This window comes from Sus scrofa, chromosome 17 (assembly GCF_000003025.6).
Source record: "Sus scrofa isolate TJ Tabasco breed Duroc chromosome 17, Sscrofa11.1, whole genome shotgun sequence".
Classification (NCBI taxonomy): domain Eukaryota; kingdom Metazoa; phylum Chordata; class Mammalia; order Artiodactyla; family Suidae; genus Sus; species Sus scrofa.
In genome coordinates, this window is record NC_010459.5 from 44,047,459 (window position 1) to 44,072,269 (window position 24,811).

Here is a 24,811-nt window from a genome sequence, read left to right on the forward strand (position 1 = left end):
CCCCCAACAGGGTGCCCAGCATGAACTGGGCACCTAGGAAAGACAGTGGATCCCTGTGTGCAGAGGATGAAATCACAAAATGCCCAGGCAGCAGGAGACATCCGAGTGCCACTGAATTCCTCAAGGACAAATGTGACTTTTAAACTTTTTTTTTTTTTTTTTTTAAATCCAGGATCAAGACCACAGACAATTTATTATGTAAGACATGGGGTGAAGAATGATCAAGAAAAGTTATGGCTGTGAGTGAATGGAATTAGATGAAAAGGCTCGAGTTTGCTGAAGAGTTTAAATTTGGCTTTTGCTCTTGGAAACGTCAAAAAAATCATAAGAAGCACTTATGCCTTACAGAGCAAATAATCCACAGAGTGTCATTTTCATTTTGCAAACAGGGACACAATAGCAGTCAAATAGAAGCCTAAACACCCAGAGGGTTAACATACAGGTTCGATAAGATATAACAAGGGATTCAGCATGCTGGTGGGTTTTCAAATCAAATCCATATTGAACCCTGTGACCTACGGGAGGTTCTAAGTGGAACCTGGGGAAAGCAGCTTTTCCATACAAAACAACAACAACGACAACAAAGAAAACCCAGGCTCTGCTGGATGTCTATAATACTCATTTGCAGTAAGGCTTTCAAGATACATGAATTTTTATAGCATTTGTATTTTAAGGATTTAGGGCAAATACATTTTTTTTTCTACTTGATAAAAAGAAAATTAGTACTTAAAAGGTTCAAAAATATATCAATTGAGTGATTTTTTTTTTACATAAATAAATTATATTGATTTTTAGGATTTAACAGCTGAAAAAACCCTTTCTGCTTCCACTGGAGGCAAAACTGAACAAAATGTTAGTTAAATAGAGAGAGCAGCATTTCTAAGAAATCTGTTGTCAGCATTAGAGACCACCTATGCTACAAGATGTCATTAAATATTAGGATATGTTCGATTATTGGATTCTTTTTTCTTATATGATCAGTTTATAGAATTTCTGATTTATAACTCTGATTCATAAAACTGGGACGCCACTTTTTGAAAATACAGCTGATTGATTTTTTTTTTCTTTTTTCCCGGCCTAGATTTAACAGACTTCTTTGAGATGCTCATTTTAACATTTACATAATTTATAATTCCAAATGTATAAAAGACATTGACAAAAGCATCATAAATAAATAATGCAAACTGAAATAGTTATGTCAAACTTTTGGACCTTCTGATAAATTATAGCAAAACTGTAACAGAAAAAATAAAAAAATACAGTAAATTGTGACAACAAAACGTGAAACTGGTACTAGTAACACTTCCAACATTTCCTGCACAGCCCCGCGCCCTTGCCCCCGAGTTCTGAACCACGAGCTTATTTCAAGTTTCAGAGTGTGAACCGTGGATGAAGAGTGAGACCCTCAGAGGGGAGGGCCCAAGAGTGGGAGGATGCAGGGAAGCGGGTGAGTGCGGCTCGGCCTGCAGGGTTCTCCCAGCCTGGGGGGCGGAGGAAGAGGGAATAATGTTTATCTGCAACGTAGTCTCCTCCGCGAACTTGATAATCTGGGATCTGGGTCCAACTGTAACATATAAACCGAATAGACAAAAATCCAGAGAGGAGAAAAAAACTTCACAGTCGCATTCTAAAAGGGGGCACACACATGGCCTGACTGCCTCAAACAGCCCTGACAGGAGGCCCTGGCGAGTGTAGTGTTGAGTGACTATTTTCTTGCACTGCGTCTGGGTGAAGGAAATGCAAAGAAACCCACGAGGCCCCTTGAGTGGCCAGGGCAGCTCTGAGGAGGATGAGGTGGGGGCAGGGTGCTAGTTTCGTGCTTCCCTGTGGGCAGCTCTTCGGGGTCGAGCCCCTCGCTCGCCCATCAATCACCACAACAACTCAAGGCGTGTACTGAGAATCCCCTTTTACCTCAGGAGGGGAGGATGCGTGTGTGTGAAATGCCTTGTCCGTATTTCTTCTGGCTGCAGGTGTCTGAAAACCCACAAAGGGGGAAGTCGTGTTACTACCAGTAAGGTTTGTTTTAGAAAGAAATGAATATATGCAGTTTCAACCATTAGTTATATACTTCTGCCTATCCTACTCACTTAGTAATCATGATAAAACAGGGAAATATTTCAACTGAAAAATATGCACCAGTACTTCCTTTTTCTGTGCTTTTTGGTTCCCCCATTACATTCTTCCCATTCAACACAGCTCTTGGAAAAAAGAGCTGCTCTCTCTTCTTCGGCCCTAGACGAAATCCCTAGACGGCTTTCTTTTGCCATTTTTCCTCCTCAAATAAGTGGGAAACTTGGAAGAGAAGGGGTAGGGCGTGTCCCCACGCCTGTACTAACTACGGCTGCTGGAATGAAGGACTGGATAACAGAGTGAGGACTCTGTGCCTCCTACACTAGGTCAACGACACTTAGCTGATGACGTGGCTATGAACATCTGTTACCACAGTTCTCAGACAGGAAATCAGGCAGGTAATATTACTCATGGAAACACAGGTTCTTATGACAGTGAAGTGAGGGAAGTAACAAACCTTTATGGGATAAGAAACTTACAAGTCACAATAATTTCTTCAATGAAAAAGTTCTAATTGGTGTCGCCATTTGAGTCTTGGGGGCCCCCTTCCCTGGCCTGTGCCACGTGGTCTCTATCTGGGGGCACAGAGGCCCTGGGTTCGGGGCAGCTCTGGTCACTGCCCGGCTCCCTCTCGGCCCCGGGGGCAGGCTCCGGGTTGGGGCTCGCATTGTCCCCCTTTGTTCTCTTCCTCTTCCTCTTCTGGCTCTCCAGACCCACCACCTCAGAGTGTCTGGCCTGCTGCATGGCTGGCAGAGCCATGCCCATGCCAGGGGAGAGAAACATAGATGGGTAAATGAGTCCGGGGGACATTCCTGGGATGAGAAACGGGTTAAAAGCCACAGGACTGCTCGCAGTTATTGCAGGTTCGGACTGGTCGGAAAACGGACTAGGACCAGGCTTGTCGTCAGCTAACGTGTCCGTTTTTACATCGTGGCCGCTGGGCTTGTCTTCTGCAGTCTTTTCGGCCACCGACGTGCCACTCTTTGTTGTGCTTGACAGAGGTGCGGGTGCAGTCGAAGTGCAGGTGGTGGCCATGGGGGCATTGAGGAGCCCCCCGACCCCAAACATCTGGGGCACGGTGGCCATTCCCGGCAGCACCATGGGCAGCATGCTCAACGTGCCCTTGACCTCCTCGCCCGTGGGCATGGCGGCAAAGCCAGCCGGGAACCCCACCAGCCCCGTGAGGGGGATGCCTGGCATGTTTCTCATGTTCTGAAGTCCGACCAGGTCCATCCCGGCGATCAGTCCGTTCATGAACAGAGGCCCCATTCCAGAGGGGGAGTCCGCCACGAGGGCGGGAGCCTTTAGGAGCTCGCTCCGGGGCCGCCTGCCCCTGCGGCGGGGGCCCGCGTCTCGGAGAACAGGCTCAGGCAGGGTGTGATTGAACTTGTTTTCTGGGAGAAACCCCTGAAAAAGAACAAAGAGACACGGGATGTTGCAAGTTATTGGATGGCAGGTGAGCAAACAGTTAGGGACTCTGGAGTGGCCCCTCCTGCCTCCTGGGGCTGCACCCCAAAGGTCTCCTTTCCCGAGGATGACAGCCTAAAGCCCCCAAGTAGCTCACAGCGCACAGGCCGATCTGCCCTCTGTGCTGGAACTGGCTAGAGGCCTTAGCTCTCAGTAGAGACTTTTTATTGAGGGATAACTGATGTACCATTATATTAGCTTCAAGTACAAAATACAAAATGCAAAAAAAAAAAAAAAATCGCTTCACTAGTTCAAATGGTATCCTTGTGCAGGGCCATTTGTCTTCTCAGTTTCATCGATTTTAGCGCAAGTGCTGCTGAGGCCAGCAGCTGAGACTTGTGGCTGCGAGCCCTCAGCCAGATCCCCACGTTCGCCTCCCTCCTGACACAGGAAGGTTTTTAACTGGAGCCACAAAGCAGAGCAGGAAGATGGGGTCTGGAAGCAGAAGACCTGAATCTCTGTCCTGACTCTGGAACCCCCAGCGGTGGGACTTGGGACAGCTCAGTTCACCTGTCGGAGTTTTGGTGCGAAAGGACAACGGTACCTAAGTCCAACTCTTAAATGATCCCACAGATCTTTGCTGAAGGGGCGGGCACAGAGACAGGTTAGCGGGCGACACGGGTTCCAGTTAGCTAGCAGTGTACACATGCGTGTGGTGGGCTCAGAAACGAGGAACCGCTGCTTCCTGGGCCGTGAGAAGAGCAGCAGGGCTGATGCGGCCACTAGAGAAGCATCTGCACAGAGCAGACCCCGCACACTGGGCTCCACGTTCGGGATCTCAGTTGTCACCCCAACCCTACAGGGTCAGTGCTATTATCACAGCTGTTTTACAGGCAGTTCACAGGGTCACGGATACGTGAAAAACGTGCACTTGAATGTTCTCAGTTCCCCAGAAATAATGTTAGTTTTGAGGTCCTATACCTGCCCTTCAATTTCCCAAAGGATAGTAAAGAAAAGCCAGGTCATCGTGGGAAAAAAGCTTTAGGACGCTCAACTCTGGAAAAAGAAGAAAACACTTTTCAAAAAGCCTTGGTTTAGCAAAGCTGAAGGGGAGGAACCTCTGGTACTGTCGTGTTCAGTCTGCCTTCTCTCCGCCAAGCCGAGGGGGGCAGAACATGCCCTGAGGGACAGCTGGTCAGGGACAGAGGCGGCGTGAGAGCCCAGGCCCTGTGGCCCCAGCCCACCCGTCTTACTCCCACTCCCGAGAGGCCACCAGTACTTTGCCAAGCTAGCTTGGCTCAGCAGGGTGCCGGGCAGCTGCTGCTTGGGACTGGGGATGATGACTGGTAACAACTCCCGCCTGGCTCCTGCTTCTGGAGAGACAGTCAGATGTGACGGATCGGGGCCAGGCCAATGGCACCACTTCCTACCAGTCTATCTTGGCCCACTAGTGCAGAGCACCTCATTCTGGGGAGTCCACAGCCTCAGGCCCCGGCTGGGCACATCCTCAGCCTGGGGCCCGGTTACAGTCACCACAACTTGACCACAAGGCTTCCCAAGCCCTCTTCCCTGCAGCACAGCCATAGCCAAGAGCCAGGGACAGGGCCCAGGTGTGTCTTTCTCCTTGCGACCTCCAACTGCTCTGTCCTAACTCCCCCCTTCCCTTTCCAGTGGGAGGGCACGTTCAATTTCAGAAGTCTTTCTGTTGGGGAGAAAAGAAACGCCAGCCTGAGGAACGATGCCTTCATCTTCTTTTCAAACTCTCTACTACAAGGCAGACATTCTTCAGCATACTTTCTCTTGAGCTCATCAGGGCATCTGGAGCTGGAGCGCTCACTCCAGGCAGCCTTTGGTCCCCGTGGTCCTGCTCGTCGACTTCAGGTCGTGCTCCTCAGGCATCAGGACGTTTCCGCCCTTGTCTGGAACCACCGATGCAGACAACACCGGGCCCGTGCAGACCTGGGAACTTCCCAGCAGGCCCAGGCTGGCCGCCTCCTCCCCTTCAGAGGGGAGAGTGGCAGCAGAAAGGCCCCTGGGGTGAAGAGCAGGGGTTCCTCCACGGTGGAGAGCGTGGCAGGCTGGCAGAGGAGGTTTGCCCCACTGCTCGTGTGGGAGGCAGTCACTCTAGCTGGCCCATGGCTGCCCCGCCCCGGCAGGTGCCCCCACCCCGCCAGCTCGGCGACCACACACAGCGGCCAAGCTGGGCTTTGGCAGCTCTCCCTCCTGGTAATTACTCCCTGGGAACAAACCTGCTTCCTCTCCCAGGGGAGGCTGGGGGAGGGCAAGGGGATGGAAGGGAAGGAGAGGAAGACACTCAGCAACACTGGGGGCAGGTCTGCCCTTCCAGGGGACTGCTTGGGCACTCCGACCCAAGGACAGCCTTCTTCACCAATTCATGGCAGCATTGATTCCAAGGCCTGCGATTCCAGCTCTGAAACCTCACTCCTGGGTAGAGGTGGAGAAGGAGGTGGCAACCGAAATCTCCTTACTCCTCCCGGGAAGATGAGTAGGTTCAGCCAACGAATACCCCTGAATGGAAAGAGACCTAACAACTACATGCAGCATGTGGATCCCGGGTTAAACTCCTAAAAACGAACACAACAGAAACTAGCTCTGAAAGACATTTTGGGGACAAGTGAGGAAATACGAACGTGGGCTAGCTACAAGATGTTATTCATATTGACGTGTGCGAGAATGGTACTGGTTATGTGGGAAAACATTCTCAGGAGTCACAGCTGAAGTACTTCTGTAGGGATGACACGACACCTCTGCAACTCACCGCCAAATGGCTAAGAAACAAGCCCCCCAAACACCCCACACCCAAGTACATAAAACAAATCTAATTTCACACATAACATACATGAGGCATGTGTGTGTGCATACACACACTTAATAATGAGCAACCACATGTCCTGGGCCTTCTTAAAGCTGAATCCCTGAGCCTGACTGTGGCCTGTGCGATGCTAAGTCTCTGGGACTTGCCAGCCGAGCTCCAGCGCACACATGCAGAAGGGGCTGAAGGAAGGCAGAAGTTCCTTGTGGGATCCGGATGTGTTTCTAGAAGAAATGCTAGGGTCTCTAAGAGAGACAAGGAGTGCAGCACACCTCAGAGGCTCTGGTCCTGGGGGGGGTGGGGGTGGAGGGACCTTGGGAGACACGGCTGAGGGGACGCGGGAAGGCTGCACAGTCCCGAGGACCAGGAGGACAAGCGGTTCCATGCCTTCCCAAGGCAGGGCTTCTTGTTGTTGTGTTTACTTAACAAAGGAGGGAAAGCCCAGCTCTGGTAAGAAGCTGGCTTGCGAGAACAGCTCACAAATGAGTTTTCTGGCAAAGGATCAGCATCTCTGGGGGGAGGGGGTGATGAACGTTAATTTCTAGAGAGTGTGAGGGAAATTGTTCGAGGTGTTGTAAGAAATGGGAAGCCAAGGGGGAAACCCTGTGGTTTTTCTGACAAGTCACTACACCAAGAGCTCAGAGACTCAACCAAGTAAGAACTGGAGGGCTCTCCTGGACGACCAGCGTGACCCTGTGTGCTATGACAAAGGGACAGCGCGGGCAGGCCATGTGCAGGGGCCAAGACAGAGTGATGGGAACCAATGTGCAACCAGCCTGGACTGTGTAACTGCGTCTGAGGGCGGTGGTGGTGTGTTGCGGAGAATAAAGCAAGAGAGGACAGCTTTTCCATCACGCCAAACTTTCTCAAAAGTAGCCCGGCTCCACCTCCGTCCCTGAGTGGCTGCAGCAGTACGAGGGCGGTCATGTTTGCCGAGCTGCTAGAAGAGCAATCCTCCAGGGGCCAAATCAGAAACAAGCTCCTTGAGAACATTAAGTAACAACTTCTTTCTGCCCAAGGAGGAAATGACTAGGGTGGGTGGTCTCTTGGAGCTAAAAAAAGAAACCGCATCCAGGAAATCCCACCAAGGAGGGAGTTCATACCCAGGAAAGCTGGAGCTGGCAGAGGACTGAGGAAGGAGTTCAGGACAGCCAGCGAGCTTCAAGGACAACCCAGGAAGGGCAGATCCCCACGAGGCTCTTTAGAAGCACCCTATTTGGGCAGAAGGCACTTCAAGGAGGTTAAAAGCACATTTGTGTATCATTTGCCCAAGCTCAACACATTTTCTGGTTGAAATGTTATTACCGCCCCCTAGAGGTTGTGAGTTTTCTAGTCCAAATTTGTAGTCATCTGTAAACTATAATTAACTCAGATTCCTTCTACTACAAGTATCTGCAGATGTCTTTGAAGTCTCTTCCAGGCTCATGATTCTATAATAGGAAAAGGGCAGTGCTTGGAGTCAGCTGTTTTTCATTGCCAGCGAGGACAGACTAGGAGGAAATGTCTTAAATGGTAGCCAGAGAAACTTAGGTTGGAAAATGAAAATTTCCAATAGCACAGTTTGTAAAACACTGGAAACAGACTCCTGATAAGAGTTAAAGGTAATTTTCCCTGAACTCTCTAAAATTGCGGGGGGGAAGGGGCAGGGGATTAAGCTTTGAGGATGGTTTAAGTACAACTTAAACCAAAAGTTTCAGAGGTAAAGACTGAACATAAATGTCACAGAAGTCACACTGCTGGTCAGAACACCCATCACCCCTCATCACTACTTGGCAGCCTCCCGTGCTGCCCCTGCCCTCTCAGGAAGAAGGCTGCGCAGCTACCTCCCTCCCCCGCCCCAGCCGGAGCTGCTGCAAGGCTGGGGTCCAGCCGGTTGTCCCTGTTCCTTACCCTCAGGCCTGGCTCCTTGGGGACAGCAGGAACCCTTTCTTCCCCGCTCAGGCAGCTGACGTCTAACTTTCCAGGTTCCTTACAGCGTGGCCTCCTCTGCTTTGGTTTGTCTGAAAAATTCTAGGAGGTAAATGGAAACCAACATTACAAGAACATTCTGCCTCTGATTCTTCTGATGAGGACAGTGCCTTTCAGTCGCTTCTGCTGTTCTCTCATTCACGGCCCTCTGCACAGGACCCATCGGGTTAGGCTGAAGGAAACAGCCACCCGGCCCTCACCTAGGCTCTCTCCTTGAAGCAAGCTGGAGAACAGGCCTCCGGTGGGGGCCTCCCGGCCCTCCAGCCTAGCCTAGAGCGCCTGGCTGACCCACCAGTGTCTCTGGGTACAGCTTAATCCCTAGCCCTCCCCTCTGAATCATTCTCTTCACTGCTACCTCCCTGGTGGGTTTCGTCTGTCTTTGGAGGCTGTGCCTCTGTGAATGCGTTCTCCTTTTCTGGTGGGCTTTCCACCTCCTTATCTTACTAATGAGATGAACCCAGGACAAAGATGGTGGTGGAGTGGACAAGCAAATGAGAAAAGAAAAACGAGAAGACTCCAGTGCTCAGATTCCTCATCTGCAGAGGCGGTAAAAGGAGTTGAGGAAAAATCCCAAAGCAGTAACTAGAACTAACATACCACCATTAACTTGAAGGAATATACAGGAACGTTTTCATGAAGTGGCAGCACTTACGCAACCCAAAGAATTCTCTGTGAGCTTATGGATGTGGTAATTCTGGAGGGAAGAGAGGTCTGAGCTTAGGCAAGTTCTATCGTCTTAAGATGTTGCATGTCTACTTTCTGGCACAGCATTTCTGACGTGGGATGTAATTTCTGTTACTGGAAAACTTAATCAGAATTTAAAACTTTTTTCCCTCCACTTTAAAATGACATTCTTGGCAGACACAGCTTTCTCGGACTTGCTAGGCCCCAGTCTTCCTCAGCATCCTCCTTGTCAAAGCGGCACCGGCCGGCGGGAAGTAAATGGGGGGTCTCTGCAGCCCGACACACACTTACTGCGCCGAAGCCAGGAACTTCCAAGGAGTAGTCGGCCTGCTGCCGCAGCCAGTCCAGCAGGCTCCTGCCGGGCATGGCCTTCTCGGCCTGGCTGCCGGCTGCCGGGGCTGGCTCCGGGGTCGACGTGGCAGGCACTGGCCCTTCAGGGGGGTGTGAGGTGCTCAGGGGAGTCTGCCCTGGGTCTTCGTGGACCTCCTGGGCAAAGGGAAAACAAGCATGTGCAGCTCGTCATGACAGAACAAAAGCTAGTTTCTCAAAGGGCAACGCGGAGGCCCTTTGAATCTGTCCCCAGGCTGTTACCCGCCTGCACCTGAACAGCAATCCCCCACGCAATCTCTTGTCCACGTCGGGGGTCCCCTCCACAGGGCTGCTCCTCTCCCCTCTCGTCTACGTCCTAGACTTTCATGCCATCTCATCGGCTCAGGTTCCACGTTGCTGCTTTTGTCACTGTCACTGACAGTCCCGGCCACATGGGCCACTCCACTCCTGCTCCCCCACGGCCCTCTTCACAGGTATTCACACAACAGAGAACGCCACATGGCATCCGACTCACTTGGTCCTTGCTCCACACTGCAAACGCCTGCCCTACTGGCCCTTGTCCAGGTATTGGGTCTACTGATAAAGTACACTGTTGGTGCAAAATAAACGTCTGCATAACATGTGTTCCAAAATACTTGCAGGCCCAAGGAAAGAAAGTTCACTCCTTCTACTGGAACTCTACAATCATTACAGGAAATATGGCTTTGCCCCTCTGAAACAATGAGACAGGCTTCTTAAAGACCTGAAAGATTGGGGAGTTCCCTGGGTGGTCTAGTGGTTAGGACTCAGAACTTTCACCACTGCAACTTGGGTTTAATCCCTGATCTGGGAACTGAGATCCCACATCGAGCCGCTACACGCCACCACCAAAAAACAAATTAAAAAACAGAGACTTAACAGAATTGGACTGGGAAAGAACCTAACATTTTAGCTTCCTAAATTACAGAGGAAGCTGAAGAGGGAGACATACACCAGATAACACAGCATTGCTCTCCGGCTCTAGAGAATCAAGTCCTTGGTTTGGTGTCCCGATCTGCCATCTACTACGTGCACAATCTTGGGCAAAGTATTTAATGCTTGTGAGCCTCTGTTTCCTCATCTACAAAATGGGAATAGTAACAACACCTTGCAGGGTTGTTGTGAAAAACATACAGGACCATCAGGTCAAACTCTGACCACGGTGCCTGGCACATATGAAGCACTCGATAAATACTGTTCGTTATTATTCCCTTTAAAATAAGAAAACGGTAAATATGATTCCTGTTTTGGAGCTCAAAATTCAGTAAATGGAAAAAACCAAAATACAGAGAAAAGTCAGAAACCCCCGACACATGAAGCAACGTCGGAGGGCCTCTCCGGCCAGGTGTGCAGCTTCTGACCTTTCCTGTTTTATGAAGATCTCTGAGCTGAGAACGTCTTAGTGAATCTCGGTGACCCTCACAGGGAGATGCTGCGACCGCACTTTACAGAGGAGCCAAGTGGGGCTCGGTGATCAAGGGTTAACGTTCAGAACTCCCCGACTCCTGTTCCTGCTCCCAAATCCCAGCTCCTGGAAAGCCCGCCGACCTGGAGCACAGCCGCCACATGTAATGATTGCTGTTGGCTTTGCTCGTTCGCTCCCCAGGCGCTCTTCCGAGACACTGGAGCTGGGCTGCTGCTTTCTGAAAAGAAGAGACTCCTGGCTCGTCTTTCTGGGCTGCGTGTGGGTTAAGAGTCCTCGATGGACTAATACCTATTTATTTCTAGAAAAGTTGAGAGCAACTGTTGACAACAAAAGGTAAGTAGGACAACCGAAATAGGGATAAGAGATTTACAAATGAAAAATCGTTGTGCCTGAGGAAGAGGAGTTTGCTGTTCAGTGTACAGCGGTCGCCAGCTGTACCTAATGGCCTCATATACCCACCAAGATTCCCGCCTGAAGTGTCTGCTCCTTCAGGAAGATGAGGTCCACCCCTCCGTCAACAGGTTTCCGTCGCCCTCTCCGCCTCCTCGTGGCAGCATCGTCTCTCCTGAGGCTTCCGTTGACGATCTGTCCGGTCACTGGATGGATGAGGCCAGCCTGCAGAATCCCAGACAAGTCCATGCCAAGGGCTCCTTGAAGCGAGCCGATAGCCCCCATCTTAGGGGTGCTGGCGCTCACTGGGAAAGGGGGTGTGGCTCCTGGGGACCCCTCCGACGTGCAGGACAGGTCGATGGCTGACTCTCCATGCCAGCCGTTGAGGACAATGGGGGGGTGCCCATGGGGGGCAGAGAACTGCTCCAGGCTCCGAGTCTTTGCCTCCCTCTCCACCTCAAACTCATAAGGACGCCGGTGCTTCTGTTCATCCTTTGCGAAAACCGGAGCCAAGAAGCTCTCCTGCGAACACACAGGAGAGGTTTGAGATCCAACTCTGTGGCTGACTGTCTGCTCTTTCTCCAGGCCCAAGTTCCTTAGGCCTCATAATCAGCTTCTTAGAAGATCTTCTAACTCAAGCCTTCTCAAACTTTAGTGCTAAATTACCTGGGCAGTTTGTTAAAAGACTTTGGTGTAAGGAATCTCAGCCTCAGCGGTACCTCTGAATCAATTGAAAAGTTTAAAAACAATTCCCAGGAATTCCCATTGCTCAGCGGAAATAAATCTGACTAGTATCCATGAGGACGCAGGTTCAATCCCTGGCCCTCGCTCAGTGGGTTAAGGATCCGACATTGCTGTGAGCTGTGGTGTAGGTTGAAGACGAAGCTCGGATCTGGCATTACTATTACTGTGGCTGTGGCTGTGGCTGTGGCTGGCGGCTACAGCTCTGATTTGACCGCTAGCCTGGGAACTTCCATACGCTGCGGGTGTGGCCCTAAAAAAAAAAAAAAAAGAATTCTGAATCTGTAGCTTTCCTTTTTAGGGCCGCACCCATGGCATATGGAAGTGCCTACACCACAGCCACAGCAGTGCCGCATCTGGACTGCATCTGGGACCTATGCTGCAGCTTGTGTTGATGCTGGATCCTTAACCCACCGAGCAAGGCCAGGGATCAAACCTGCATCCTCACGGATACTAGTTGGATTCTTAACCAGCTGAGTCACAGTGGGAACTCCAGAATCTATAGCTTTTCAAGGTCTCCAGTGGAGTCCAACGCACGGCTGAGAGTGAGAGCTGGTGTGATCATGTCCCTCAAACTTGAGTTTTAGGTGTGAGTTTAGAGCACTCTTTCCTGCTTTGATTTCCTTAATTTCCATCTGCTGCCACTACTTTCAGTTGCCCAAGTGCTGAACATCCCAACCCATCCACGCCTCCCTTTCCTCACGCATTCATCCGTTTCACGCCACGCCTGGCAATTCCCTCTCTTCTTTGGATCCACTCGGCCAGTGGGCTAGTCTAGGACCTAATCGCTCTCTCAGATGCCCACCTGCCTCCCAGCCCCTGAGGTTCACCTCCTTCCGGACCCTCCTCCCTCATGAACTTGCACACCACCCCAGCTGAGCTGCTGATGTACTTTCATCAAGCACATCCCCCTCCAAAACCTTTAATAGCCTCTTCTGCCTACTGGATAAAATCTAGATGGCTCCATTAACACCATTGCTTTATTTAAAAAAAAAATCCTACCCACTCAGTAAGCATTTGTTGAATGAATGACTCAATCAAGTACAGTGTCCCCCTTCCTTGTTTCAAGGTCACCAGCATTCTTGCGGCCTTACCTTTTGCATCTGGGCCACCAACGCTGCGCCATTGCTGAAGCTGTGTTCTGTGGCCTCTGGCTCCGAGAGGCTGCTCCGGGAACCAGCACTGCTGGTTAACACAGGGGTGGGCAGCATGGCCGAGGGCTCGTACTGCTGGGTGGAGGGCCACTTTCCCTTTAACACCAGGTGGCAGATATTATCGAGGCGGTTGATGATCACACGATCCTATAAAAAAGAACGAAAGCTCAGGGGAATAAGTACCAAGTTACCCAAATTCACAAAGTCCCTTGAAATCAAGTGGCAAGTTTTCTAACCAGAAGGAGTTGATTAGCAAAGGGCACAGACAAATGTACTCACTTCACAAGTCTTAAAATAAATGCTACAGTCTGGACAATGTCGGTTAAAGCCACAGCACTGTAAATATGAAGACAAGTGAACACTTTTGTCTTATGGTCTCATTAGGTGCATAAACCTTTAACGGCACATAACTAATACCTCTCTGCGCCTGTTACTCAGACCTATCCTAAGTGGTTTAAAGTAAAGAATGCAAAGCTGAGGATGCTTGGGGTGGAGAAGGCCGGTTCTGGGAGGTACCTTTGGCCACTCGGAGAAGGAGTAGAGGGTTTTCTCCTGGAGCAGCTGAGCGATGGTGGGAGCCCGCACCTCCTGGAGGTCCTCCCCGAGGTCTCCCGCGATGCCCGAGGCTGAGCTCTTGCTCTCTTCCTCAGAGTATTTCCCTGGATAATCTGGGAAGAAAAGCGACAAAAATGAATTTGGCACCTGGGAGGTAACTGATCTGAAAGATCAGGATGGCTGATCTGATCTGCAGCCTGCTGCACCCCAGGAGAATTCAGCACTGATTTATTTTAAATTGATTTTTTAAAAAATTATAGTGGAGTCGCAGAGTTACTGCTAATTTCTGCTATAAATTTATAAAGTATAAAATTATAATTTATTTTTAAAGTATAATGACCCAGTCAAACACATGCACACACACATATATATACATTCGTTTCCCCACAATATCTTCCATCATGTTCTATACCAAGAGATTGGACATAGATCCCTGTGCTGTATAGTAGACCCTCATTGCTTATCCATTCTAAATGTAACAGTTTGCATCTACCAACCCCAGATTCCCTAATTACCATGGCTTCTATTTCTAGGAGAACTGTATCAGTTCAGCCATACAGGCAGATTTTTCTCCAGGGCTACTCATTTAGGCATTTATATTCACAAACAACAACAACAAAGTTTAACGACCACAAAGAAGCTTCACGTTTGCTGTAGTGGACGAGGAGTGCAAAAATTATACTCTGGTACATTCGAAGGGACAATCCAGGAACGGGAACACAGCAAGTGGCTGATATTAATGAGGAAGGATGAAAAGTCCTGAAACTGACAACGAGGTAAAATGGACCCCATTTCCGCAAAAAATGTTGCAAAGAAACCTACAACATTTAAATTACTTCACTGATGGGAAGAAACGGAAATGCGACTCATTCTTTCACTCTTCAGTGGTGAAGGCCTGTTATCACTGTGAAATGAAAACTGCAAAGATCCGCTTAACGGTGACGACAGGGAGTGAACTGAGCACAGTGCAACACCCCAGAGAAGTTGTGAACCTCTCCGTGATGAAATGACAAGGAATGTCCACCTCTGAAATAAATAAATGTGCAGATAGCACTTTTGACTGAGCAACATGTCTCCTGGGGGGCTGGCAGGCGCAGGGCCTTTTAGGCCAGAGGATTCAAGGATAACCAGGCACAGATGCTGTAAGGCTCCTACAGCTTCAGGAGGGAAAGACAGGAAAACGCACTAAGAATAAGTGAAGAGTTACAATTACAAACCGGGGGAGGGCTACAAAGGGAAAGAAACCAGGTGCCAGGGTGGGGGATGAGAGGGAACCCACTGATAGGAGCACAGGCTGGTACACAGGGCCTCTTGACAGAAAGACCACCTAGGAAGATGAGGAGGCAGCGGGGGAAGGGTGCTCTGGACACGCAGAGGAAAGGGACAGCCCAGGACAGGGACAAAGAGGAGGCTGGAGGGCAGGATCACCTAGTCACGCCAAGCTCTGTAGGCCATGGCAGAAAATTCAAATTTCATTCTAGATCCTGTGGGGAGCGCCACTGAAAGTTATACATAAGCAGAGAAGCTGAATTTAAGTTTTAAGAGAAAAGCAGAATGTGAGTGAGAAAACCCTGGAAGAGGAGCCAGGAGACCAGGGGGCTGGACATGACAGCCGTGCCAATTGCTGCTGCTTCAGCTGTGGGTTTCTAGTCTCAGAAATAGGGCGAACCCTCTCCGCCCCACCTATTCCGCATCTCCTGTGTGGCAGACCCCTTGTGGGGTCTGCAAAAGCCCCTTGAAAAGCACTGGTACATGGGAGCCCCCCAACCTTGAGTGTGCACGACGCTCACCAGAACTTAGGCAGTTCCCTGCTGCCTTCCCCTGCGTAGCAAGGCCAGCACGGCCACCAAGGGACCCAGGCGCTGGGGCGGCTCTCCCTCAGCCACGCTCTTCTACACCCTGTGCTACCTGACTGTCTGCATTTCCCAGGATAAAGAGAACTGTTTTTTTGTTCACCCTAATACGCCCTTTTGGGCCTGAAGACAGGAAAACACAGTGAAAAAGTGAAAGACCATTTGTTGTTGCTCAGGATCTCCAACCACTGTATTCAGATCCTTGAAAGGTACAGACACACCTCCGGGTCACCGAGATCCTCAACATTTCAGTCCCTTCTACCTTGAACCCTTATCCAAGATTTCATCTCACCTATGCTCCGTCCAATAACATTTATTAAAATAAAGAAAATAAAGCGCTGAAATTAATTTTTAAAAAAGGATCAAATCTATTATTTTTGTTGAGTTGCTTGTAATTTGGTAATTCTTTTCTCTGTTGAGTTACTAAAAGAACTCTCAGCTCAATGTACCGACATTACACTACAGGGCTTTGACGACAACGTGGATAAATGGCACTATCTTTGCTTAAATTAATAAAGGACACATTGATTTGTATTTTTGTAGCATTCCTAAAAAATTAACTGCACCTATATTAACTTACAAGTTCCTGACACTCCCAGGCTGTTCTCTTTTACCCAGTTTGAAGCACCTTACCTAGTGGAAGAACTAACTGCTTCCCCTTGATGCCGCACCTGGCATCCATCAAGTGATAGCACACAGCCCAGGCCCAGACCACACAGCTGACGCAGCAAAGGGGCTACCACGTCTATAATCACCTTCGATTTTCTGGAATGATCAGTCAAGCCGTTCTTCTCATTTTCAGAGCAAGACCTGAGACCTTTGGTTCTAAATGCATGGTGAGTGTCAGAAGGCCCATTTCAGCATGTATAAAACTCTCCCTCTCTCTTTTTTTTTAAGGGCCACATCCGTGGCAAATGGAAATTCCCAGGCTAGGGGCCAAATCGGAGCTGCAGCTGCCGGCCTCTGAAACAGCCACAGCAATGCAGGATCCGAGCTGCATCTGCAACCTACACCACAGATCACAGCAATGCTAGATCCTTTAACCCACTGAGTGAGCCCAGGGATCAAACCTGCATCGTCGTGGATACTATTTGGGTTTTTAACCCACTGAAACACAGTGGGAACTCCCCAGAAGCTGTAAAACTCTTAACATCCTCCATTCACTTGCCCTGTCTTGTGAGAACTGGCTTATCCAAAATATAAGATCCTACCCACTGTACCTTGACTCTGGCAGTTTCCGTCTCTATCATAATCATCTTTACTCTCAAAATCCATATCTTCCAACTTGAGCTCATTCCCTTCGGGATACGCAGGAAACCCTTGCTTTCCTTCTGCACTTTCCTTCCAGGGTTCTTTTAGAAGTTCATGCTTCACCTGAAACAGCTCTGAGGGGACGGCAGGGGGCTCACCCTCCGTTGTGACACTGCTGGCTTTGCTTCTGTACGGGTCTGGGTTATAACCCGGGGGTTTCTCTACTTCAAACTCGTCGCTCTCCAGGCCATGCATCCACCTCTCCGTGTGTTTGCAGTGACACTGACAGGCTGCAGGGAGAAAAGTGCCCTGCGGCCCAGGGTGCTGGCTCCTGGCCTCCAGGCTTGCTTTCTTGGCTTCGTCTGCAAGGAAGCCGCGGCTCTTCTCTCCTGCCCTGTGAGCAGCGGGCTCGGTGAGAGGTGACACCTCCGGCCTCTCCCGCATGCTGGTGACCAGGTCTAGGTTTTCCTCCTCGTTTTCCTCCTCTTCCTCCTCCTCATCACTGTGGTTCTGACTCAAAATCAATTTACTTTCTAAACTTTTGTTTTCTAATAAATCAATTAACTGCTGATCTGATGACAGGTTTCTTTTGGAGTCACAGACACTCAGATTGCACATGTCTACAAACCCGCTCTCACTTCCTTGATCCAAGGAAGGGGAGGCTAAGCATTTGGGCTCCAGCTGCCCAATGCTTTCAGGTCTCTGCCCTGCCTCGCTGCAGCAGAGTTCCCCTTCCTTTGAGAGAGACATCAACAAATGTTTTCCATTTTTAATGTTCATCTGAGCAACTCCTGCTTCTAAAGTATCCATAAAAGAGGGGCCTGAGGCTATATCTGCCTCATGGCCACCGGGCTGGCAGTTCCCATCTTTGCTTGCCGAGATGGCCAAAGCTTCTTGTCTGGACTCCGCACTGGTACCTGGGCTCTCCTGAAAAGGGCCTGGCCCCTGGCCCAGAGCCTTCCTGCCATACATCATGCTCTCCAAGGACTCAGGCAGCAGACTTTCCTCATGGGTGATGGAAATGACATCCTGAACTTTAGAAATAAAGTTTTCACAAGTCATGTCAGATAAGCTGTTCCTGGGCAGACCAAGATGATCATCCCTACCTTCGAGTTTCACTAGATTCTCAGGTTCATTTTCAAGGGACTCAGAAGTCCTGCTCATTTGAGTATACGTAAGAGATTCATATAGTTTGGAGTTGGTCTGGTAAAGGCAACAGAGACTTTCTGGCGCCTGGGCGTCGGTTCTTTTGTGCTGGGCATAGTTTCTGTAGGCGTCCAGGAAGGACAGCTGGGGGTCAGTCATGATGTAATAGTCCGTGCGGCTCAGCCCGTGCTTGGCAGTGCCGATCAGCAGGTCCCGATCGTGCTTCCCGCACTCCCACCAGACGGGGAGGTAGAGGCTGGGCCTGCAGAGCTGCAGGCGCTCGTGCAGCTGAGGGCACTTCAGCACCTGCTCCCGAATCTTCCGTAACAGTTCAATGCGGTACAGGGTTCTCGCGGCCCGTTCTTCAGTGATGGGTTCAACGTAGATGCTGGGATCGGGAGGGCCTGGAGAAGTAAGCATAGAGCCTGTCACTAAGGAGGCCCTCCTGCGCTTCCTGCCCACCTGAGCCCCTGCACCTGTCATCCCACAGCTTAACCCCCTGGGTCCTCAGCAAGGCGGCCTTAAATGTGTAGCCTTGCTAAAATGAAAAGCTTTTGGACGGTGTTTATGAAACAAAGACAGACTCAGTGAGGGTGAAGGAAGGGCGTGAGAACCCGGTTCTGGAAATATTAGTCCCCCGTCAGTAAGCATGTTCTACCAGGTACTTTATGTATGCTATTCAGTTCTCACAAAAACTCTGTGCTATACCATCAGCACTGCTGTTCGAGGATGAGGAAGGAGGCTCAGATAAGCTAACTTACTCAAGGTGGCAGAACCAGGATTCTAGCCCAGGTCTTGTCAGCCTGACTCCAAGGTCCAGATCTTTCCCTATGCAGCTGCCTGCTTTTAATGAAAACAGCCTAAATGGGCCACACAGGGGTAGGTGTACGTGCTGCTGCCAGCCCAGAACCCACCCCGAGTGGGCTCAATGACTGTTTCAGGTGTCCTAGTCATATGGTCCAGAGCGAGTTCATCTATTAGAACGAGGCAGAAGAGGGACTAGGAGGAAGCTGCTGCAAATTCCAACCAAGAAGAAACTGCTCAGAAGGGCTCTCTATAGGAGCATGGGATGTTTAAAAACATGACAGCCACTTATTTGCCACAGGTCAAGTCCACACATAAGAAAACAGTTGAGATTTTATCTAAGGAAGGTGCAAAGCTCACAGGAGAATACATTTCTGAGACTTAAAAAGCACACATTGGAAAAGGTAAGTAATAGTAGTTTGTTGATATTTGTGACATTTTAATCTAAATTTCAATTTTTGGAGATACATCATTTTTAGGAGAGAGATTTTTATGAGGGTGGATTCAATTAGAAGTTCATAGATATATAAAAACCCACTTGCCTTTTTTTTTTTTTTTTTTTTGTCTGTGCCTGCAGCATGCAGAAGTTCCAGGGCCAGGAACTGAACCCACGCCCTAGCAGTGACAATGCCGGATCCTTAAACCCACTAGGCCACTAGGGCCTGCCAAAACCCACTGCCTTTACTTGAATTCTTCACGTAGGCTCCACAGCTATAGTGACACCTAAAGTAACTCTGTACCTTGAACTTAAGCAGGTTCTCTCCTTGTCCCACCTGGGATAAAGTGACAGAGAGGTTCCTCACCACCATCCTTCCACGCTGGCAGACGGCAGACGGTGCGGCACATGGCCACAAAGCTGTGGAAATAGTGCTCCAGGCTCTCGTCCGACTTCTTGTCCAAACGGGAGATGATGCGAAACTGAGTCCAGTCGAAGGTTTTCTTCTCTTGATCATAAACGACACCGAAGGAGGATACTGCTCTGCAGAAGTCCGCTTGCTCTCTCCTGGTCCACCTTGTGTTCAACCAGAAAGGGAGAGTGAGCTGCTTCCTTTTTTGTGGCTGTTACAAAAAGCCAACAACTACTTACTGAGTGCCTACCTGGAGATCCCATGAAGTCAAGAGAGGAGAGAGCCGGTCTGTCTTGGGGTTTATTTAAGTTCGGCAGAGTGGCTTCTAACAAAACAGCCCATCATCCTACTGCCACTTCCAACTTTTTTTTTCTGGAATTTACCTCTCCATTTCTAAATGATGTGTTTGTACTTGATTTGTACATCAATTTTAGAAATTATCTACTTCATTTCCTCTTGTGGGAGATAAAGATTTTAATTTAAAAATACTACATAAGCTTAAATATTCTGCCTTATTTTCCCCCCTGTAGGACAACACAGAACCAGAGAATCCTATAGGGACTTTTCAGACCATTAAATTCACATCCTTCATTTTACAGACGGAGAAACTGGTCCAAAGAGGGGAATCGACCGCCACCTCACACTGGCTTTCTTCCTAGTCTTGTGGGAACATTCCCACAATGCATCTTTTTTAGGACAGAAAGGCCTCTAGATTTTATTTTTTTTTTATTTTATATTTTTATTTTATTTTTTTGTCTTTTTGCCATTTCTTGGGCCGCTCCCACAGCACATGGGGGTTATCAGGCTAGGGGTCAAATTGGAGCTGTAGCCGCCAGCCTACGCCAGAGCCACAGCAAAGTGGGATCTGAGCCGAATCTGCTACCTGCACCATGGCAACGCCAGATCCTTAACCCACTGAGCAAGGCCAGGGATCGAACCCGCAACCTCATAGTTCCTAGTTGGATTCGTTAACCACTGAGCCATGATGGGAACTCCAGGCCTCTAGATTTTATATCCTGTAGGACTGAGATAATAACTTAAGGGACCTGGATTATTATATACCACCAGTCTTTACCAGGGGCTCATGGGCACGGTACTCTACCCCAAGAGGGTGTTGGCTAAGAGTGGGGTGAGGGGGTCAGTGGGAGAGTGAGAAGCAGGAAAGAAGGGGCTCTGGTTCTTCTCTTTGGGGCTAGGTGGGAGAAATCTCCCTCAACTGCCAAATTTCATAAAGCCAGGCGTGTACAAAAGTAATTGAGTTCACTATGTGGTGTCCTTTTAATTCGCCGGATTGTACATCAAAAGGATGGAGAGCCATAAAGGCTCAAAGAACTGTAGCTTTGCTCATGGAGCCATGCCTAGCCTATGCTGGCCTCGGCAGCTGTTTTTAGTTTAACCCTCAGATGGGTACGTAACTCCTTCCTTCTGGGGTGGCATTTCATGGTACTTATTTCTCTCCAAGGCTTGATGAGGACCGATGGCTACAATAAGACCGTGTCAATGCACACACTGCACTTTGCTACTAAAAGAACAGGACCTGATACATGCCAGTGTGGTGTTTATACCACATCCCCAGTGACTGGGGTCCCACTTAGGGCAGAGGGTCAAGTTGGAAAATCTCTCAAGTATGGAAACTGTGAACAGAGGGTGTCCTGGAGCTCTCCAGACCCCCGGTCAGAGTGACGCTACCCCTGCAGTTGGAGGCTGGAATTAATAGGTTCTGGAGATAACCTGAATTCATATGAGAACATCAGATACACCTGCACTCCAGCTGTCAGCATTCCCTTTGTCACCTTTACCCAGTGGGCAGCTCAGCACGCCCTTTTGGCCACTGGCTTTTACCTCTTCTGAGCTTCCTTGTTGATGAGATCCATCTCTGAGGTTCTCCGGAACATCTCTTCCTGGACCCAGTATCCTTGGTTTCCTGGGCCCAGGATTTCAGGTCGGCAGAGCTCCTTGCGGTTACAGCGCTGGTAGACAGTGACTAGGCGTCGGAGACGGGCTGTGAGGGCAGATGGAACTGGCCAGGGCGATTTGTCTGGGTCGGAGCCATCCTGGGCTTCAAACATCAGTGAAGATATTAGTATTTACAAACAGAACTAAAACAAAGGTGACTGATTTTGCAGTGGTGGTTGTTCCACTATGTGTAAATAAAACTAAAGTTGATTCGGTAACTTAATGGAAGTAGCTGCTGCTTAATAATCAGCCTGGGAACCAGGCAGAGCTTACAAGGGCTGCAATTCTGCTTGAGAAGCAGCTTTAGGTATGGCTGGCTCTGTTCACCCTCAAATTCAAACGTGCCCGTCTGCGGGGGCAGAACCAATTCCAGGACCTTGCTCTAAGGCATCGGAATAAGCGGACCCTCTGTGGCCCTCTCCATTTAGACTACAGGTTTCTGTGTAGCTGGGCCTTCAAATGCCAAAGCCCCCATTCAGTCTGAGTTCAGAAAAACAAACAAAAAAGCAAGCCAAATACCCCCAATTTTCCTTTAAAAAGAAAAGCATCAGTGAAACCATGACTTCTTTTTCTCTCAGCCTCCACTCTGACCTCATTTCTCTTTGAACTTCAATGTTGGGTGGAGGAAGTGAGCCAGGGCCATGTTATAGCTCCATAGGTGACCGCGGCAGAGTTTGATGACGATTAACTTAAGAGACTTTTAAAAAGAGTCTCCTTAAAAACAGATTTTTTTTTTTTTTAATTACACATGAACTCCAGGATAACTATACAAATGGGGACCTTACTTTTCTTTGCCTTCAGAAGGACACAGTCTCACCTGCCCGGCTGTCATCCTTCTTTTCACCAAAAAGGCCATCAACTCCATCACTGGAACTCTCCTAGGGATAAATGAAGCCAATCCATCAGCAAAACTGCAACTCAGAAGAAACCAGCGCAGACAGCCAGCCCCTCTACAGGAAGAGGAGAGATGCACAAGAGACATCTCCTGCCCAGGAACATCTCAAAGATCGAGACGGTCCCTGATAGATGAAGCTTACTTACCCCCAGTCTTAAGAGAGCCAGAAAGCAGTACATTTAAAATAAGCATTCCCCCCGCCCCCAATTGCTTGAAGTGATTCTGCCTATAGAGCATTAGCTTGAAGAATGATGAACTGGCATGCTCTCCCCGGCAACTACATTTCACATGCACTATTTCAGTTGTTAATTTAAATATTTGCTTTACCCGCCATCTAATACTGTCATTTCACAAAGCATGTGCCCGCATTTTTGGATTTTTGCTGTGAGAAAAATGTCATGCTCAAGTTCATTATGCTGCGTTTACTTCATAGTAATGGATGCTGTTTTCCTAAAACATGACTGCTCCAGACGTGAGACCTGATGGTGCAAAACTCCAGAATTTAAAATTAAAATCACAAACGGAGGCTCCAGAATCTGGAGTAATATTACAGGCACAGAGCTTATCCAAGTTGGAGTATTTGTCAAGCTGGCTCTAATGGATTAAGGAACCCTCTCTTGGCCTCAGGAATGGAACTTTAAAAGCTCCTTATTCATAAAGCATGTGGAAGAGATAGTGCTAGTCTTCAACTGGATTTCATTTTCAACATAAAAACTTTGTACTTTTACCAAAGTACAGTTGACTTACAACATTACATTCAGTTCAGGTGTACAAGGCAGTGATTCAGTATCTTTATACATTACAAAATGATCACCACCACCACCACCACCGCGGGGGCAGTTACCATCTGTCACCACAGTTATTCCAGTATTACTGACTAAATTCCCTACGCAGTACATCACATCCCCACGACGTACTCATTTTATAACTGGAAGTTTGTACCTTTTAATTCCCCTCCATGTACTTCACCCACCCTTCCACCTGACACTGTTTCTCTGACTAGCATCTTTTGAGCTGAATGACAGGTGAGAATAACCCCAGGATACGTGACTTTGGCCACAGCAGGCACAGGGTCAGATCAGAGGAAGGGGAAACAACCTGCAGCCTATAGCTTGTTTCTGTGTGGCCCTCAAGCGAAGAATGGTTTTTACATTTTTACAGGGAAGAAGAGGAGGAGGAAGAGTGAAGGGAGAAGGAAGCGAAGGAGAAACTGTGTTAGAGACTCTATTTGCCCTCAGGCCTGAGATATTTACTGTCTGGTCCTGCACAGAGAACTGAACACACAGCACAGGAGAGCAGTCACCCAGTACAGGTGGGATGGACACACACCTAAGACTGGCAATAGTTAAAATTCAAACCACTCTCTTGGGCCCCCAGTACCGTGGAAGGACCTGAAAGAGAAAACCCTGAAAAGGCAAAGAGGAGCAGGGGAGCATTTTCACAATGTGTTTTTTCCTTATTAGACTAGGGATAATAGTGGACATTACCAAGAACTGCATTACTGTGCAAAGCCCTTTACATGGCTTATCTTCTTTAGTTATTTGAACTGCTTTACCAGGTAAAAAGAATTACTATCCCCACTTTACAGACACAGAGAACATGCCCTGGGAAGTTCTGTAACTTGCCAAGGTCATACAGCTATCAAGGGGCAGAGCTGGGTTTCAAACACAGTAGTCTGATGAGAGCCTGCACTCTTAACCACTAAGCTATCCAAAAGACAGTCCTGGGTGAAAATCTGTCTTAGAGAGTAAAACATATTTAGAATTGGAAAACACTAGTTTAATCTCTCTTCTTTGGCCACAACTGTTTCCTACCATAAGATGTCAGTGAAGAGTGGAAACCATTCCAATCTTAAAGTGGCACTTGAATATGCCATCATTTCATTTCCTACTACTTAGGTACCTTAAAAATAAGCAAAGACCAACCAACCACACCCTATCTTTTCCTGCCATAGAGAAGATAATTATTTTCTTTTTTTTGGTCTTTTTGCTATTTCTTGGGCCACTCCCGCGGCATATGGAAGTTCCCAGGCTAGGGGTCGAGTCGGAGCTATAGCCACCGGCCTACGCCAGAGCCACAGCAATGAGGGATCCGAGCCGCGTCTGCGACCTACACCACAGCTCACGCCACGCCGGACCCTTAAGCCACTGAGCAAGGTCAGGGACCGAACCCGCAACCTCATGGTTCCTAGTCGGATTCGTTAACCACTGCGCCGTGACGGGAACTCCAGAGAACAGTTTTGAGTATCCTCACAATATCCATGAAGACCTTTTGAAGGCTGAAAGTCATAGTTATAGACACCTTCAGACTGAGAAATGTTCTATAGCCTGTAAAAGGCAGGAGTCAGGTGCCAGGGCCACTGTGCTCCTTCTGATGTATGGGTGGCTGACGTGGGCATCACCACACCTCAAACCCACAGGGGTGGCTCCTGGCCTGATGCAAGGCAGACACACACAACATGCAGGCTTCCTTTCCAGTCTCC

General features: G+C 48.9%; 1 protein-coding gene across 5 annotated transcripts in view; it reads right to left on the reverse strand.

The window, feature by feature from the left end:
• Positions 598-24,811, reverse strand: part of CHD6 (chromodomain helicase DNA binding protein 6) — a 217,417-nt gene continuing 193,203 nt past the window's right edge. For 4 of the 5 annotated variants that reach the window (XM_021077871.1, XM_021077869.1, XM_021077870.1 and 1 more), the window contains 10 exons: positions 22,252-22,312; positions 21,321-21,537; positions 19,434-19,642; positions 16,650-18,230; positions 13,538-13,689; positions 12,962-13,168; positions 11,196-11,648; positions 9,254-9,448; positions 8,201-8,320; positions 598-3,477 (listed from right to left, as the gene is read on the reverse strand). In XM_021077871.1, the coding sequence (XP_020933530.1) occupies positions 2,581-3,477; positions 8,201-8,320; positions 9,254-9,448; positions 11,196-11,648; positions 12,962-13,168; positions 13,538-13,689; positions 16,650-18,230; positions 19,434-19,642; positions 21,321-21,537; positions 22,252-22,312 (4,092 nt within the window). In that variant the 3' untranslated portion in view covers positions 598-2,580. The remainder of the gene's footprint in view (positions 3,478-8,200; positions 8,321-9,253; positions 9,449-11,195; positions 11,649-12,961; positions 13,169-13,537; positions 13,690-16,649; positions 18,231-19,433; positions 19,643-21,320; positions 21,538-22,251; positions 22,313-24,811) is intronic. The other variant, XM_021077872.1, reaches the window with a different exon arrangement.